Here is an 18,797-nt window from a genome sequence, read left to right on the forward strand (position 1 = left end):
GTTAAATTATGGTTTATTTCTTAGGTTTCAGCCAGCTGAAGGCAGCAAGGTTTTCCTTCTTCTCTTGGTGCATTACTTGCTAATTCAAAACGATGTGCAGGGCTTGGGTTAAAATTGTCAGCTGTGATTACTGTCACTTGTAAGTTGTGGAGAGCCAGTGACTGCTGAATTGAATCAGTTGGTAATAACTGGATGAGTAGTTAGAGATGCTTTGGAATGGTTTCCACCTGTCTCCTGGAAAGGAAGTGCTGTGCTGTTAAGGGCACTGTCTTCATACCATCAACTTTCCCTATGTCTTATTGGAGTTTTTACCTTGAGCCTAAACTGTCAGGTTTGAAATGTCTGGCTTTAGAGTCAAAATGCCATCTTCGCATATTTGGGTAGGCCTCGGCTGTCTGCAATGGCTAACATTGTAGGCTCTCTGGCAGCACTAATTAGCGTACAGAGATTCTCTACCCTGTTTCTTTGTAGCTAGATTATTGGGGAGAACATGACACCTTTTAAAATATTATTGTTTTTTAGTGCTGTTCTCTTCCAACCCCTCAACCTCCAAATGAATGTGTGTCTGTACAGTGGAAATGCAGCTTGCTGGCCAATTAAAAGCTCAGTGTATTCCTCAAGAAGAGGATTCCATTCCCATCTCACAGGTATCAAACTCGAGGATCCTGTAGCTGGCAGGTGTAATCTGCTCACCTGTGTAGGAATTCTTTGAATCACAACATGCAGAGTTTCATGGTGGTAGACAATATAAGACTGTCAATCAGAGTTTTTAATTAAAATTTGATGAGCTGACAACCTTCAAATACAATGTTTCTTATTTCTTACTTTATAGAGGCCATATCCTACTTGGAGATGTATTTAAAATGTTGTTTGAGGAAAGTAAGTGATATTTTTGTCTAGACAAACTCCTTGTGTGTAGCTGCCACTTTTCCCCCCTGGCTGACAATACAGTGAGATCACAACAGGGCCCTTGTGCTGTTAAAAATAACTTCCAGAGAAACAGATTGAGGCCTCACGCCTGGATTTCTTTATCTGAGCAGGCTGTATGTAAGTGATTTGGGGTGGGAGGAGGCGTTTAAGATACAAGTTTATTAACCAACCTGTCTTTTAAAATCCTATCTTAGTGTTTTCATTTGTGTGAGAATAGATGCGTGCATGAAAAAGATGTTCTTGCCCAGGGACCATGAAGAAAGGTACAAGTTGCCATTTCAGAGCAAAAACCATGCAGGAGACTTTAACTTGCCTTCTCCACAACCTGAAATGCTGTGGTTAAGCTACACTTTGTAAATCTGATGTATATTCAGTCTTGGTAAAGTGTGAATTTTTATAATGTTGCTCTATACTTTTATTCTGGTGCTGTATGATCGGTGATGGAGAGGAAACAGTGCCCTCTCTCATGGTTAGAGCAGCAACGGGCAGTTAGGGGATCTGGGTGGGACAGGTTGAATCACAGAAACCTAAATAAATCCGTTTTACGCTGTATAAACTTTATACTACGTAAAACAGATTTATTTGCGGTTTGGACCCCATTGAGAGTTGGGCATCTGAGTGTTAAAGACAGGAACACTTCTGAAGTTGCTTTCCATTCAGTCTGCAGCTTTGGGGCTCGTGGTTCAGACCATGGGTCTGTGTTGGAGCAGACTGGCATGTCTGGCTCAGCAAGACAGGGTGCTGGAGTCCCAAGCTGGGAGGGCAGGGAAAGCAGGGGCAGAAGTTGTCTTGGCACATCAGGTGGCAGCCCCAAGGGGGTTTCTGTGATCCAACCCGTCACACTGGGTTCTAGTCCCAGCTTTGCCTTCGACTTGCTGTGTAACTTTGTGGAAGGTACTTCACATCTGTGGCTCCATTCACTTTGCTGTAAAACAGGAGCAATACTTGGACAAAGGTGGGAAGCACAGCAAGGTACTCTGCTAAAATACACAAACAGCTATAAAAGTGGAGCAACCACATGTATCTACTCTTTTAAAATAGACTTGTCGCATTGTGCCTTCTTAAAGCATGATGTCTCGAGTCCTGGTGCCAGTGAAGCCGTGACAACTTTTGGTATTTAAGGCGTAGAGAATAGTTTTATGTAGCATTTTTTTGCAAAGAATTTTGAGATGTTAATTTCTGCACAGCTCTTCCTTGTCTTTCCGGGACCCCAGGAGGTGGTAGACGATCAATGGTAAAGTAATACTATTTTTTAATTTTTTTTTAATCCGCCTAATCCCATTGAGATAAATTCACCTTGTCCTAGGAAAATAGTGCTCAGTGATCATTCAGGTTTGGTCTTCTCTGCAATATCCACCATTGCCTTTTAATGATCGCTGTGATCCAGGAACAGCTGAAGAGAACTTGTAATTAGAGCAAATTCAAGCTGCTCTTAGCCTGCAGTAAAATTCCATTTCTTAAATAGCTTTTTATTTCATATTAGCTAAGGTTTTATGTGTTATCCCAGAGAGAGTGAGAGCAGTTACCACTGACCTGAAAAGCAACCATGACTATAAATGTTTCACAGTTTAGCTGAAGTTTTATTGGGTGGGATTTCAAGCATCTATGCTACATAATTCCCCATAGTCAGGCAGTTGCTAGGGTCTTTACTAGGACAGGCAGAAGAATCTGCCATTTGTCTGGAGAATGATCTTAGTCGTTAGGCAGGGAACAGAAACCAAAGGGAGCTTTGTCCTCTTGCCTGCCTAACTGAAAAATTTATGCTACTTCTAACTGGGCTTTCGATGAGCTCTCATAAGAATGGGATCTAAGCAGAGTCTTGATGCCAGTGTTGACATAGTGTGCCACACCAGGCAGTAGGTAATGGCACATGATCATCTACCGCAGGGCCAGAGGGTAACCAGACAAGCCATGTGAAGGAAGATTTTGACTAAGTATGTTCACCACTCTACCTTGTAGACAAGACAGGTCTCCATTTTCAGAACACGTTTGATGTAATCTAATGTAGCATCTATTAGCTATCAAGTAAAATGTTCTGAGCTATTACTTGGCCACAGTCCAGCAGTGAAAGTACTTCAGTTCCCAGAATTTCAGAAGTACTTTTCTGTGAGGAAAATCTTTTCATTGACTGTATCATGGTCTTGTAACTTCTGTCTTGACCAGGCAGCCTCTTTTAAGGAAAGTGTCATTTTTGTCCCAAGTGTTTTTGTGAGGATAGAAAGGCTAGAATTGTGTGACAAGCTAAAGAAATATCTGAACTTGTTCACAGCCTCTTCCAAGGATTCTGGAAATCAAGAGAATTCTTTTTTCAATCTTATGTTGTTGATGCTGGATCATTCTACATGCTAAAATTATGCTAGAAACTAGCATTTTTCTCACAATAGACACCCTATAAAGTGAATTATAGTCCGTAAAGGGATTGTAAAAATGAGGGTAGGTTTTGTTTTTATTCACCTTCAATGAATCCAGGGCTAATAATCTTAGCCTACAAGTTAAAAGATTATTTTTCTAGCTGCTGTTGCCACAAACTGTGGAATCTGAAAATCCCCCTGTGTTCTGATTTGTCACTGAGGACATTACGCTCGTGAATCAGACTTCTAGTGGTGTTGCACAAGCCAGACTAGAACCCAGCTCAATCTCCCCGAGCTGTGTTGTCTCTGCAGGGCTAATGGGAAATAGGGACTTGGCTTCATAGGTCCAGTGAGCAGCTATGGCGTCAGCGCGCACTGGAAGCAGGCACGTTGAGTAAGGCGTTTAAACCTGGACAATCCAGGGCTGTTTGCCAATAAGGAATTGGAAATTGTATGTGTCTCCATCACTAACTTTTCTGACCCTATAAGAAGGCATTCTTTATTGTTGATTATAACCCTTTGAATGCTTAACACTAAATATTTAGTGTGCTGCCTGCAGAGGATACTTGCTGTCAGGAATAACAGGAGATGGAGCATCGAACAACTGAAGCATAGCATAAGATTTAGACTGGACATCCCCCGTGTCTTTTACTAGTATAGAAACTCCTGCCTAGGTTGCTTGCTTAGTTCACTGTAGTGCATATTTCACTGTTGCCCACGCAAGACACACTGCCTGGTCTTTGAGGGATGGGACACTTTGTAAACACAGTGGTGCAGTCAGGCCCAGGCAGTTCAGGAGGGGGAGGAAAAGGGGTTACTTACCAAGTCACTCTCTCTGCTTTGTCCTTACAGAACTGGAGGAGTCATGTGGTTGGCCACAAACCTTTTAGAAACAGTATTTGAATGTTACTGGGCGTTTACAGGTCCCTCAAGTCCTGCATTTTGCTGGTCAGGATATATGTACCCTTCCCCTTGCTGTGCAGAGGCAACGTCGTGAAGACAGACAAGCAGCTATCTGCACTATTCTTTGCCTCACATCTGTGTTACATAAACAATTGTTTCATTACCTTGTGAGTCTTAGTAGGCTATAAGAAAAGGAGTACTTGTGGCACCTTAGAGACTAACCAATTTATTTGAGCATAAGCTTTCGTGAGCTACAGCTCACTTCATCGGATGCATACCGTGGAAACTGCAGCAGCACCCTGCTAGGGATACAGACTAACATGGCTGCTACTCTGAAACCTGTCATTTGTTAACAAGGCGTTAAATGAAGATATTAGCGCTCCACATATGCAGAGAGTGTGAAGATTCTGTCTGTCTTCACCAATGCTCACTGCAAGAGTCTGACTTGCTATCAGGTCCTTGCTTTAATTGTTGGTACTTTGGTTTCTTTTGTGTGTCATCTTTTGAAAGCTTGCGCACTGAGACACTGCTGCTGTAGATAATATGCCTTCTGGTTTTCCACTGGAGAGACTTGTTTAGTTTGAAAGGGTCTATCAGTTGCATAAATATCATAGTGTTTATCTAACATTTCAGGTGCACTTAAGCAATGATATTGAATAGATAATTGAGAGCATTAGAGGGAGTGTTGAGTAGTGTGAGACATGCTTACGGAATGTTTCAGAGTAACAGCCGTGTTAGTCTGTATTCGCAAAAAGAAAAGGAGGACTTGTGGCACCTTAGAGACTAACCAATTTATTAGAGCATAAGCTTTCGTGAGCTACAGCTCACTTCCTCAGATGCATATCGTGGAAACTGCAGCAGGCTTTATATATACACAGAGAATATGAAACAATACCTATTCCCACCCCACTGTCCTGCTGGTAATAGCTTATCTAAAGTGATTTCCAGCACAAATCCAGGTTTTCTCACCCTCCACCCGGATGTAGAAGCCCTCTACACCAACATTCCACACAAAGATGGACTACAAGCCGTCAAGAACACTATCCCCGATAATGTCACGGCTAACCTGGTGGCTGAACTTTGTGACTTTGTCCTTACCCATAACTACTTCACATTTGGGGACAATGTATACCTTCAGATCAGCGGCACTGCTATGGGTACCCGCATGGCCCCACAGTATGCCAACATTTTTATGGCTGATTTAGAACAACGCTTCCTCAGCTCTCGTCCCCTAAAGCCCCTACTCTACTTGCGCTATATTGATGACATCTTCATCATCTGGACCCATGGAAAAGAAGCCCTTGAGGAATTCCACCATGATTTCAACAATTTCCATCCCACCACCAACCTCAGCCTGGTCCAGTCCACACAAGAGATCCACTTCCTGGACACTACAGTGCTAATAAACAATGGTCACATAAACACCACCCTATACCGGAAACCTACTGACCGCTATTCCTACCTGCATGCCTCCAGCTTTCACCCTGACCACACCACACGATCCATCGTCTACAGCCAAGCTCTGCGATACAACCACATTTGCTCCAACCCCTCAGACAGAGACAAACACCTACAAGATCTCTGTCAAGCTTTCTTACAACTACAATACCCACCTGCAGAAGTAAAGAAACAGATTGATAGAGCCAGAAGAGTTCCCAGAAGTTACCTACTACAGGACAGGCCTAACAAAGAAAATAACAGAACGCCACTAGCCGTCACCTTCAGCCCCCAACTAAAACCCCTCCAACGCATTATTAAGGATCTACAACCTATCCTAAAGGATGACCCAACACTCTCACAAATCTTGGGAGACAGGCCAGTCCTTGCCTACAGACAGCCCCGCAACCTGAAGCAAATACTCACCAACAACCACATACCACACAACAGAACCACTAACCCAGGAACTTATCCTTGCAACAAAGCCCGTTGCCAACTGTGCCCACATATCTATTCAGGGGACACCATCACAGGGCCTAATAACATCAGCCACACTATCAGAGGCTCGTTCACCTGCACATCCACCAATGTGATATATGCCATCATGTGCCAGCAATGCCCCTCTGCCATGTACATTGGTCAAACTGGACAGTCTCTACGTAAAAGAATAAATGGACACAAATCAGATGTCAAGAATTATAACATTCATAAACCAGTCGGAGAACACTTCAATCTCTCTGGTCACGCGATCACAGACATGAAGGTCGCTATCTTAAAACAAAAAAACTTCAAATCCAGACTCCAGCGAGAAACTGCTGAATTGGAATTCATTTGCAAATTGGATACTATTAATTTAGGCTTAAATAGAGACTTGGAGTGGCTAAGTCATTATGCAAGGTAGCCTGTTTCCTCTTGTTTTTTCCTACCCCCCCCCCCCAGATGTTCTGGTTTAACTTGGATTTTAACTTGAAGAGTGGTCAGTTTGGATGAGCTATTACCAGCAGGAGAGTGAGTTTGTGTGTGTATGGGGGTGGGGGGGATGTGAGAACCTGGATTTATGCAGGAAATAGCCCAGCTTGATTGTCATGCACATTGTGTAAAGAGTTGTCACTTTGGATGGGCTATCACCAGCAGGAGAGTGAATTTGTGTGTGGGGGTGGAGGGTGAGAAAACCTGGATTTGTGCTGGAAATCACTTTAGATAAGCTATTACCAGCAGGGCAGTGGGGTGGGAATAGGTATTGTTTCATATTCTCTGTGTATATATAAAGCCTGCTGCAGTTTCCACGATATGCATCTGAGGAAGTGAGCTGTAGCTCACAAAAGCTTATGCTCTAATAAATTGGTTAGTCTCTAAGGTGCCACAAGTCCTCCTTTTCTTTATGCTTACGGAATGTCGCCAAACCTGACAGTGTCTCTTGTGCTGTGGCTGATCATAGTCTCAGTTGCATCCGATGAAGTGAGCTGTAGCTTAAATAAATTGGTTAGTCTCTAAGGTGCCACAAGTACTCCTTTTCTTTTTGCAAACACGGCTGTTACTCTGAAACCAGTCTCAGGAATGTGGTTTGAAATGAATGAGGGTTACTGCACAGCTCTTATAGCTCTTGGTGTGTGTACAAAGAGAAAGCTGGGCAGGAAACAACTGTATTTGAATTTAAAATGGAAAGATACATATCTACTATGCTAACGTGTTTGTTGAATGCGGTTGGCTTTTCTTCTATATCAGCTCTGATGTGTGTGCCATGCATTGGAGAAACTAATCACTGGAGTTGTCATAAGAGCAGACCAAGTGCTATGGAATGTTGCTAGAGTGGATTCTCTTTCTGATCTCTTCAGTGCAGCTGTTTAAAGAAGCCAGCGTTAATTTGTGTGATAAATAGTGGTATAATACGAGCATGGAACTAGACTTGCAATGACATCTTCCTTATTGATTTGCCTCTCTGGAGGAGACAAGGTTACGAACAAAGAAGCAATTTAGGTGGTTAGCATTGTCTCTGGAGTTTGTCACATCAAATCAATGGGATAGCTGCTGTGTGGTTTACGTTTCAACACTATGGAGATCTGGCCTAACTTATTCTGTACTAAATGTCTCATATTCTATTTGTACGTCGAACTCAGGCTTTGGAAGAGAGCGTGTCTTCTCATGAGAGTAAGGTGTACGTTGATATGGTGATAAAATTTTTAATGGGAATCAGGATTTTATTAAGGGTAAGAGAGATGAGTAATTTAACTGCTATCCCTTCTCTGATGCATTTCAGCCATATCAAGCCAGCTCAGAGCAAACAACCCCCTATAACAGGTGGCCAAACTTACTGATCCTTACAAGAGTCTTCAGAAGTCTGAGAGCCAGGGTGTGCCTGACGGGGCTTAGGGCTTCAGCCTTGCTCCTGCTGAAGCCCCAAACCCTGGCAGGTGTGCCCTGCTGGGCAGAAGCCCTGAGACTCCCTTCCCTGCTGGGCAGAAGCCCCTACCCGGCCACCCCGCTGCACGGCAGAGGTCCCAAGCTCCCCCCAGTCTGGTAGGTGGAGAATGTGGGGTGGGGCTCCATAAGCCGCACTTCAATGGTAAAAGAGATGCAGTTGGGCCACCCCTGCTCTATAGGAACACTTGGAAGTGCGACCCTGCAATAACTGATGTATACAGCATGGATCAAGGAAAGGAAGTTCTCCAGGGTCCTTTACAAGAAATATTCAAACACAACGAGGGCTTAATCCATTGAGGAGGAACTGGATTCTAGACATGGGAATCCAGGTGAAGTCAGTACAGAATAGTTCTCAGTGAATTTTAACACCATGTGAGTGAACCCTACATTAGCTGACATACAACGGTTAAAGCATGTTCTGCATAGGTTGCACAGATGTAAATAGGGGTTCCCCTATCTTCAGTGGCGTTACATAGGTATTGCCTGAGGGCAGGATCTGGCCTGAAGTCTTTAACTGGTATTTTGGGTAGTCTGGCTTCATGTGAGATAATGAGGCTTTTATAGAGAAAACCACTGTAATAAATATGTAGATCCCAAACTACACAGTCTTCTAAATTAAGAGCAGTCTTATAATGAATTTGGTGCTTAGAAAGCCATTGTAATTCTTCAAATTGAACTGCAAAGCATTTTAAGGAAAAAAAGTTTTTAAGATCCCAAATTTCTAATAGACTATGTGCAAATGGGATGACAAATACACTGGCATTTAGAAATAGCTGCTCTCTAGTTCCTTGATGATTCCCCTGGCAGTTTAATTTCACTCCAGCAAATATCCTCATGCCTAAAACAGAGTAGGGAGTGCTAGACAAACACATTTTCTTGAATTTTATGTTCTGTTTATACCTTGCGTTCATTAAATGTAAAAAGAAAAGGAGGACTTGTGGCACGTTAGAGACTAACCAATTTATTTGAGCATAAGCTTTCATGAGCTACAGCTCACTTCATCGGATGCATACTGTGGAAACTGCAGAAGACATTATATACACAGAGACCATGAAACAATACCAAAATGGCCCACCTTGATTATCATACACGTTGTAAGGAGAGTGGTCAGTTTGGATGAGCTATTACCAGCAGGAGAATGAGTTTGGGGGGGGGGGGGAGGGGAGGGGTGAGAAAACCTGGATTTGTGCTGGAAATGGCCCACCTTGATTTTCATACCCGTTGTAAGGAGAGTGGTCACTTTGGATGGGCTATTACCAGCAGGAGAGTGAGTTTGTGTGTGGGGGGGGGGGGGGGGGGCGGAGGGTGAGAAAACCTGGATTTGTGCTGGAAATGGCCCAACTTGATTATCATACGCATTGTAAGGAGAGTGATCACTTTAGATAAGCTATTGCCAGCAGGAGAGTGGGGTGGGAGGAGGTATTGTTTCATGGTCTCTGTGTATATAATGTCTTCTGCAGTTTCCACAGTATGCATCCGATGAAGTAGGCTGTAGCTCACGAAAGCTTGTGCTCAAATAAATTGGTTAGTCTCTAAGGTGCCACAAGTACTCCTTTTCTTTTTGCGAATACAGACTAACACGGCTGTTACTCTGAAACCTGTCATTAAATGTAAACTGATTTAAAGCAAGCACTGAGAGTAAGAAGATTAGACGTAAAATCAGTGTATGGTAATCTGCTGTTCCAGGAGTGTGCAGCATGAATTCTTGGGGGGAGAGGGGAATTCTTTGCAAAGAAGAGTTTGATAACATTGTTTTTTTTATCATCAACCAGCTTTTTTTCAGTTGTATGAACCATGAGACTGTTAAAGGTTTAACAGCAGGAAGTTAGTGGCTCTTGTCTCTGAGGCCTGGAAATCTGGGAAAATTTGCTCATGAGGCTGGAATGGGAAGAGAAACCAAGTGAGGCAGGATTTAACCATTCATCCGTATCCTTAATAAGTAGCTGCCCTATCCATCAAACATCGGTTCTGTCCAGTACTTCCTCCGTTTAAATGCTGCATCAGTGTCTGAGAATTAGAGACGTCAATGTGGTGTCTCACCTCTCCCTCACATTCTCTAAATAACTCACACGAGATTTTAAGTTAGCAACTTGGAATTCACTTGAACTAAAACCTAGAGGCCAATGACTGACTTGAGTCCAGCTCTTCTAGCAGATTGTGCCTCACTCCTAAGTAGTGTTGCTCTTGAAAGATCCAGCCAGCAAAGCATCTGGCTGTGGAGATCTGTCTGAAGCTTCGCAACGGAAATCAGCAGCCTTTTGGTACAGTGTGTTCTGGGTCAGTCCTTGTAGGGGATGAACTGCACATGAGCAAATCTCCTCTTTGAAAGCTTGCTTCATGCTTTTAAAAAAAAAAAAAAGTCCCTGAAGATGCAAAGGTGATGCTGGCTGGGGGGGAAAGCATAGTCTCACTTGGTCTCTGTGAAGTCTGACTTCCTCCAGAGCCCAGGCAGCTGACCCTTGAGTAGAAATAAAGCGTTAGAGCACAGTTAGCGTTTATTCTCTCCCAGACTAAATGCACTAAAATAGATACATGAAATATGCAATATGCAAGTGGAACAAATGGATGAAACTACCTGTTCCCTGTCCGCAGAAGACTTAGACCTTTCAGACCACTACATGTGGGCTCACTTGCCAATCATTCGTAGGGATGCATCTCGGTAAAATGGCAAGTTTTGCAGAATGATGTGACCCTTACTGGCTTGTGGGAACCAAATCTAGTGGAGATGAGACTGTGCTTTAATTGCTTGCCTGCAATAAAATCAGCTCCTTCGTAGCCAGACGCAAGTCGTCTTTGTCAAGCTGGAGTCAAGAGCAGCAAACTTGTTTTTAGGTCTGCACTTTGAAGTGTCAGAGCTAGGGCAGAAGATGTAAGAGTCCTGATGAAGTTTGTTTCCAGCATAGGGTGGAGAAGTAGAAATGTTTTCAGGATAGTTGACTGATTGGAAGGCAGAAAATAAGCATTTAATTGGAAGTTATAGTAGCACTTAACAGAAGCTATTGATGTTTATGGAAGTGTTTGCGGTTTGTATTTTCAGGTAAGTGAAATTGCTAAATACAGAGCAAAGGCTATGGTGCTGAGGTTACTGGTAGTTCCTTATTACGGAGCCCAATAAGAGCACATTGTCCTAAGATTAGTACAGAAAGACAAAAGCTGCATTGAGCTTCTTGGATTAACTTAATAGTGCGTCAGACCAACCCTGTTGGTGGTTAGTCACTGGCTTGCTGCTTTTTTCTTTATTTCAGTTGGCCCGGAGCTGAGGAATGAATCAGAATTTCAATGACTTGTTAAAGGCTGTAATGCAAACTGCAGTTCACTATACATTTAAAAAAGGAGGACTTGTGGCACCTTAGAGACTAACCAATTTATTTAAGCATGAGCTTTCGTGAGCATCCGATGAAGTGAGCTGTAGCTCATGAAAGCTTATGCTCAAATAAATGTGTTAGTCTCTAAGGTGCCCCAAGTCCTCCTTTTCTTTTTGTGGATACAGACTAACACAGCTGCTACTCTGAAACCTGTACATTTAGTTAAAGTTGTAGCCAACTGAAATAGTTTGCTTTTTTAACGTTAGATCATTTTAATTTTTTCAGTAAAGTGAAACATTTCTCCTTTTTTAAAATAATTTTGTACCTGGGGCAAGGCAGGGAGCAACCTTTGGCTTGATGCTTTGGACACTGAAAATGGTTTATTTAGCAAAATTCATTTTAGGAAAATGTTACCAAAGAACAACAGGTGCCAACTTAACTGATGTTGGAAGCCCATGTTCTTTGTTGCATGAAGAAAATGTACTGTTCATGATAGCCAGTCTACAGGCAATTCCTAATTTGGCTGAGTGTTCCAGATGTTAGAGCTGTTCTTATTGGTGGTAGGATGGAGGTACCTTCAGCACTGCTCCTGTTCGCATGCTTACGTGATAAGATTAAAATTGGCCTGTCTGGGTTTGTGAGGACACAACTAAGCAGCCAAGTCGGCCACATCGGGGTGCAAAACTATACGGAGGGCCGGGTAGGGAAGGCTTTGCCTCCCCAAACAGATTGCCCCCCGCCCCCATCTGCCCCCTCCACTTCATGCCCCCTGACTGTCCCTCTCAGAACTCCCCCATCCAACCCCCCCACTCCCTGTCCCCTGACTGCCCCCCAAGATCCTTATCCACACCCCTGCCCCTGACAGGCCCCCCGGGACTCCCACAGCCTATCCAACTGCGACCTGACCGCATCCCCCAGAACCTCCACCACATCCAACCGCACCCTGCTCCCTGTCCCCTAACCGCCCCCCTAGGATCCTCTGCCCCTTATCCAACCCCTCCTACCCCGTCCCACCCCCTTACTATGCAGCTGAGAGCAGCAGGAGCTCGCTGTCCCACCAACCAGCCAGAACCAGCCACACTACCCGTGTGGCTGCAGGGGAGAGGGGAGAGCGGGAGCTAGCCTCCCCAGACGGGAGCTCAAGGGCCGGGCAGGACGGTCCCGCATGCCGTAGTTTGACCACCTCTGAGCCAAGTCTATCTTCCCACTGACCTTATCGCTTTGGTTGACCCTACCATGGCTTTTCATTCCAGACAGGATCATTTGGAGGCCCTTAGATTTGTCCCACTGACTCTTTGGTTGCAAGGTAGGGTCTCGTGTGCCAGATGGATGTGCTATTGCCTCGTGGTCTGAGGTTAGGCTATAATGTATCTGAGTCCGTGCTGCTATTCGTCCTCATTGATTGCATGATAGAAGTAGCCAGTTAATACTGTATTTTCGCAGGTGATAAAGTAAGAGTGATCATTCTGGGTCAGACCAATGGTCCATCTAGCCCAGTATTTTGACAGTGGCCAGTACCAGAGCTTTAAGGGATTGTACAGAACAGGGCAGTTGGAGTGATCCACCCCCGCTTCTCCTCCAGGCTTCTGTATGCCCTGAGCATAAAGTTGCATCCTTGACCATTTTGGCTAACAGCCACTGATGGACCTGTCCTCCATGAACTTACCCAGTTCTCTTTTGAACACAGTTATATTTTTGGCCTTTACAACATCCCCTGGCAACACGTTCCACTGGTTAATAGTGTGTTGTGTGAAAAAAGGTTTGTATGAAACCTGCTGCCTATTAATTTCACTCGGTGACCCCTGGCTTTTGTATTGTGGAAAAGGGTAAATAACCCTTCCCTAGTCACTTTTTCCACACCATCCATGATTTTACAGACCTCTGTGGTATCCCACCTTAGTCGTCTCTTTTCTTACCTGACCAGCCCTAATCTTTTTAATCTCTTCTCTCACAGAGGCCATTCCATACCCTTGATCATCTCTGTTGCCCTCTTCTGAACCTTTCCCAGCTCACTAGATCCTTTTTGGGATGGGGTAACCAGAAGTGGACCCAGTATTCCAGGTGTGGGCGTACCATGGATTTATATAGTGGCCTTATGATATCTTCTCTCTCATTTTCTATCCCTTTCCTTGTCGTCCCTAACATTCTGTTAGCCTTTTCCTTAGCTGCTGCATGTTCAGCAGAAGCTTCAGAAAACTGTCTCCTGCTTTCCGCTCCAAGGCAAACATCTGAGCTACCCTGTTGCCTTAGGTTATTCTGAATGTCTCTTCCTGATGTCCACCATTGTCAGCACAGCCTTTCACTGTCTTTACAGATCCAACAGGGTTTATTTTCGATGTGCAGTCCAACACCGTGATGGCCCAGGGAGGAACCTTTGAAAACATGAAGGAGAAGGTAAGTGTTACTATGGGCAATTCTGTAGCTTTTCTTTGGCAGTGGAAGTGCTAGTGAAAGGGCATCTCTTAGCTGTTAACTCAGACATGGGGAAAACATTCACTGACTAAAGTTTTTTGTTTTGACAGTTTCACTCTCTAAGATGCTTTGTCCTGGCCTATTAAAACCATATCTGAGTGATCCCATGTTCTATACAGTATAATACCCTTTGATGCAAGCTTAGCAGTTACCGTGATGGTACAAAGAAGGTAAGCAAGTGACAAAGATGTGACTCCTTGTTCCTCTCTTCCAGATCAGTGCAGTGCGTGCGGTGGTCCCCAACAGGAGCAACAATGAAATCATCCTGGTGCTACAGCACTTTGATAACTGTGTGGATAGAACAGTGCAGGCCTTTATGGAAGGTAACGATCTCTAGTTTCATGATCTTGGTAACTGCGCTTTAGCTACAATGTTTATTGTGGGTTTCATTTCGAAATAGCATGTCTTTTCAGCAGGCACTGTACAGCTTTCAGGAAAGGGCCATATGCTCTTTTTATACAGTATGTATACTTTGTGACTGGGGACTCTCTCAGATCTTCTTTGCAAAGCATCCAAGTACAGATGCTTTCCTGGAAGACAATCCAAAGATGGTCCTCTTGACCTTCCCATAATTTTATTCAGAATCCGCCCCATTAGGTTTTAAGAGGGAAAAAAAGACCATTACTTTGTACCAGGAGATACCAAGTATTTAATCATTGTATTTCTTGCTCATGTGCACAAGAAAAGGAATGACTGCATGAACCTTGGGGTAGTTCTCTCCTCCCTTTTGAAACATGGATCACAGCTCATGTATCGGGATCAGGTGGCATATTGTATCAGATCGAGTTCCTACCTTGTAGGACAGGAGGTGTTCACCAATGAAACTGTCTTTTTGGACTTCTTGTCTGTTTCTTGTACTAACTCTCGCTCACAACACGGTGCTTTGCCTCTGGCTAAGAGTACATATGAGTTGTGCAGCTATTCCTAATGCCTGGAACAACTTTACAGAATTGTCCTTGGCGGGAGAGAGCCGTATAAACCCTCTGATCTGGACTGAACCCCTGTTTAGTCCAAGTTCCAACACAGCCAAAGTCTTTAGCATGGCCGTGCCAATAGGGGGTTTGTTACCTGGAAGCACCCAGCACAGAATGTTATATGGAGGAGTCATTCTGATCAGTGGGACGTTCCCAAACCAAAAATGAAACCGATCCTTTCATTTCATCAGCTAAGAGAATTGAAACTTAATTTCTTTACGTCATTAGCTTCAGGACACATTCCAGCGGGCCCTAGATATGGAGACTCTCTGGTTTTTGTATGGCACAGGTGTAGGAGAGTGTGAAGCATTTTCCAGTGCTTATCTTAAGTTTCATTTCAGGAAATGCCAGCGAAGTATTGAAAGAATGGACAATAACAGGCAAGAAAAAGGTAACCTTTAAAATGTGCTTTAACTTACTTTGCTAGGGTCTATATCACCCTGGCATTTTCTTCTTTAAAGGCTCCAGGGCATGTTAGAGACCCAGCATCCTTTATAATTCCATGCTAAATCATGAAGAACAAGGAAAGAAACCCCAGGGCAAATATATATATAGATGTATATTGCTGTGGGCAGAATTGCCTCACATGAAGTAGTCACCAGTCCGGCTAGTCTAACTCACAGCTGAGGTGAAATGCTTTATCTGATGACTTCAAAAGAAGGTTTGAACCCCTCCCTCCCCCAAAACACCATCATGTAATTAGTTCAGTTCTGCAGTGTAATATTGATGACACTGCCTTGCAGAATCACCATGAAAATTTACTACCTTGGCCACAAATTCTCCTCCCCTGCTCTTTGCCACGATGATGAAAACACTGCTACGTGCTGGTCTTCCTCCCTCCCACCCCACCCCCACGCTGCGAGGCTCTCATCTTCGGTGGGAGAAGGTGTCATTCACTTTCCATGTGTTCAGCCTCTTTTGTGTGTCCCGTCATGACCCCTTGGAGCTCAGCAGCCTCTATTTCCTGAAGTCTTTGCTTTGATGCCCTTTTTCTTTGCAACACATGTTTCGCTCGTTGACTGTTTTGCCTGCTAGTGTGTTCAGAGCCCTACACAAACAGATAACTTAGGCTGTTTTCACTTATTTTTTCAGTCATTAATGCCATCATATCGAAGTACACTGCAGTATAAAAATTTAAGCGATAATCATACCACACTACTCTCTCTAAATAACCAGCAAGCACTGAGGTGCAAAACAAAATACTATAGCTCTGACGGGCAAAAAGTGTAGGAGAGGTGGGGGAAGAGAGGGGGAGTGCGTGAGGTGTCCCATCCAAAGGCTGACGGTGGGTAGAGCAGCCTCGAGAACAGGGTTCAGTCGGCGTGGGCTGAGGCAGGGGATATGTATCCCCTCATGGGTGACCATCACCCAGCAGGATTAACCGTGAGAAGGGCGTCTGGAATGTCACTGCTACATAACTGATAGGAAAGGCAGCATTCGTCCAGTAACGGGGGCATGGTTTCCCCCACGCCCCACTGCAGGGGGAGACTGCACTCCAACCTCATTAATACCAGGATATCTCTTCTCATTGTTGAATAAATCCCTCCTGCAGTTATGGGACCAAAAGCCAGGATTGGCTGAAAAAGTGTTTAATTCAGCGACTCTTGGGCAGTAAGCACAAGGTGAATTTTCCCTTCAGAAATTAAGCTTAACCTATGGGTTTTTTTTGTGTGGGATGGGTATTTAATCCTTAGAACAAAAAGAAGAAAACGAAACCCAAACCTCCAGCTGAAGCAAGCCCAGGCCTCCCAGATCCTGGTAAACTGGCATCCGCTGAAGGGGAACAGTCTGCAGCTTCCTCTGAGAAGGGCGGGATTAATGGTTACCATGTCAACGGCTCAGCCAATGATACGGAGTCTGTGGACTCGCTCAGTGAAGGCTTGGATACACTTTCAATAGATGCCAGAGAGTTAGAGGATTGTGAATCTGCCACACCTGACATGCCCGATGGACCAGGTTAGACTTCCTAAAGTATTGTAGGAATTGAACAGCTCAGTAAGTTTTCAAACAGCTGCTTTCTCCCTTCTGTTACTGCTGCCTTTCTTTGCACCAGTTCTGAATACGGAGTTTTTTTAAAATAGCATAAACTCTTTGGCTCTGTAAATACTCTATTTGCTTTCCACTCTTTGGCAGTTGTCACAGAACGAAGGGCTGCTCTCCCTGTTGATTTAAGTTTTGGTGGGAAGGGGGCTGTTTCTATGCTCCTTGTTTCAGCTTTTTGTGTTTGTTTGTTTCCCTGAACTCACTTGCTTTTCTACAGCAGTGTCTGAGCTAGACAGTGGAATAGTGGACTTTGAGCCAAAGTCACCCGTAATGCACTCTTCCCAGAGCCTTCCATCTGTCAGGCCGCAGCCAGAGCAGAGGAATGTCAGCAAGTCTCTGTTTAGGTCCACAGCAAGCAACCAGACGTCTGCTTCCTTGTCTCCAGTGATGCTGGAAGATGTTCCGGTGTCATCTTCAAACAAGAAGTTGGGTAAGGCCTCAAAGATTTATGTGCGCTTGAGTTACAAAACTGGTTACCTCCAGCAGGGTTCTGTGGGCCTCCTCTCTGGTTGTACTGCCCAGATTTAGCTGGTTGCTGATGGATGGAGAGGCACACTGGACTTTGATTGTAAGGCAAACTAGCATCCTTTTTATTATCTGGTCAGTAACTGGTAGTGCACTCTCCTCTCTGTGCACAGCTGGAATCTTGACAGCAGTTTAGCTGTAATGCCTGAAGCACCAAACCCAAGTACGACAGGGGTAGTAGATAAGCAGTCAGTCATGCTACATGTGCTTAGCCTGTTTCTCTGTGTGCCCCATCATAGAGCCTTGAGCCTGTGTGCTCTTTCTCCTCCTCCGTGAGAGTTTGTCTAGGAGCCAAAGCTTCCCAAAGACCCAGTTACAAGAAACGACAGCCTCTGGTTATTTTTCCTTCCTTCTGCTTTCTCCACTTCTGTTCTTGTCTCGTCAGCAGGAAGGACCTCTGAGACCCCAATTTTAAATTCCGTCGTTATCCTCTGCTTTAGTGAGATGAGAACATCCGGCCCCTAGTGCTGGTAGTTCACCTTCTCACTGTAACGAGGACCATAATGAGCCGTTGCTAATTTAGCTTGTCAGGGGGTGTTGGCAGTCAGGGAGCTGCAGAGACGCACACAGGCATGGTGATCTGCTCTGTTGGAGATCTGAAGTGTGGAGACAAACTTTTTTAACAAATAGCCAAGCCTTTCATCTCTCTTTCTTTCAGAGGAAATAGCTCTCTGCTGGGATTTGATTTAGCTTCTAAAAGATTTCTCTTCCCCAGTAAACTTTATTCACAACTGGACATTTTTTCCATATGATTCAGTGCTTCTGCTTGTTATTCCTTGAGGTGGGCTTCCCTTCAGTAGTCCCCAATCTGTAGCAAAGGAGCAACAAACATGAGATGCATTAGATTTCTCCTGTGTATGAAAATCCAGTGACACATCTGTGTTCTCAGCTGTAAGCAGGAGATTCTGTAAGCCCAGAAAAACTCCCCCATGTGGAAAATTCTGCAGCTGTCCAGACTAAATACAATGTTTTTGTAACAGGAAAAGGCAGAGGGGAGTTTAAAGCCAAGCAGTCTGTGGTTTTGAAATGAGCTGAAAGATTCCTTTATGATTTATCACAATCTGGAAGATTTTGTAAGCTAACATGGTTGGCTGTTTTTTGTGTTGTTTTATTTTTCTGTCAATAGGTTCAAATATTGAAAAATCAGTGAAGGACCTCCAGCGTTGTACAGTCTCGTTGGCACGATATCGGGTTGTGGTCAAAGAGGAAATGGATGCTTCCATTAAGAAAATGAAGCAGGTCTTTGCTGAACTGCAGAGTTGGTAAGTAGAATAGGAAGCGATCCAACCGTTAGGAATTGGGATCAACAAACTGAGTAAATAGGAAACCTAATGTTTTAGCTCATGGATTGCTCATTTGTGTTTTCCCCTTGCCCCGAACACTGCACATCTACCTTGTTAAGGAATAAACACAAATTCTAGGTGTGGGCATCTGCA

General features: G+C 44.1%; 1 protein-coding gene across 7 annotated transcripts in view; it reads left to right on the forward strand.

Annotated features, from left to right (window-relative positions):
- Window positions 1-18,797, forward strand: part of SPATS2 (spermatogenesis associated serine rich 2) — a 48,273-nt gene that overhangs the window by 17,424 nt on the left and 12,052 nt on the right. For 4 of the 7 annotated variants that reach the window (XM_078849504.1, XM_078849503.1, XM_078849502.1 and 1 more), the window contains 6 exons: window positions 13,662-13,741; window positions 14,034-14,142; window positions 15,135-15,184; window positions 16,488-16,749; window positions 17,054-17,266; window positions 18,488-18,623. In XM_078849504.1, the coding sequence (XP_078705630.1) occupies window positions 13,703-13,741; window positions 14,034-14,142; window positions 15,135-15,184; window positions 16,488-16,749; window positions 17,054-17,266; window positions 18,488-18,623 (809 nt within the window). In that variant the 5' untranslated portion in view covers window positions 13,662-13,702. Of the gene's footprint in view, window positions 1-12,973; window positions 13,107-13,661; window positions 13,742-14,033; window positions 14,143-15,134; window positions 15,185-16,487; window positions 16,750-17,053; window positions 17,267-18,487; window positions 18,624-18,797 lie in introns of those variants that run through there. The other 3 variants (XM_073318451.2, XM_073318452.2, XM_073318454.2) reach the window with 3 other exon arrangements.

This window comes from Lepidochelys kempii, chromosome 20 (genome assembly GCF_965140285.1).
Source record: "Lepidochelys kempii isolate rLepKem1 chromosome 20, rLepKem1.hap1, whole genome shotgun sequence".
In the NCBI taxonomy this organism is placed as follows: domain Eukaryota; kingdom Metazoa; phylum Chordata; order Testudines; family Cheloniidae; genus Lepidochelys; species Lepidochelys kempii.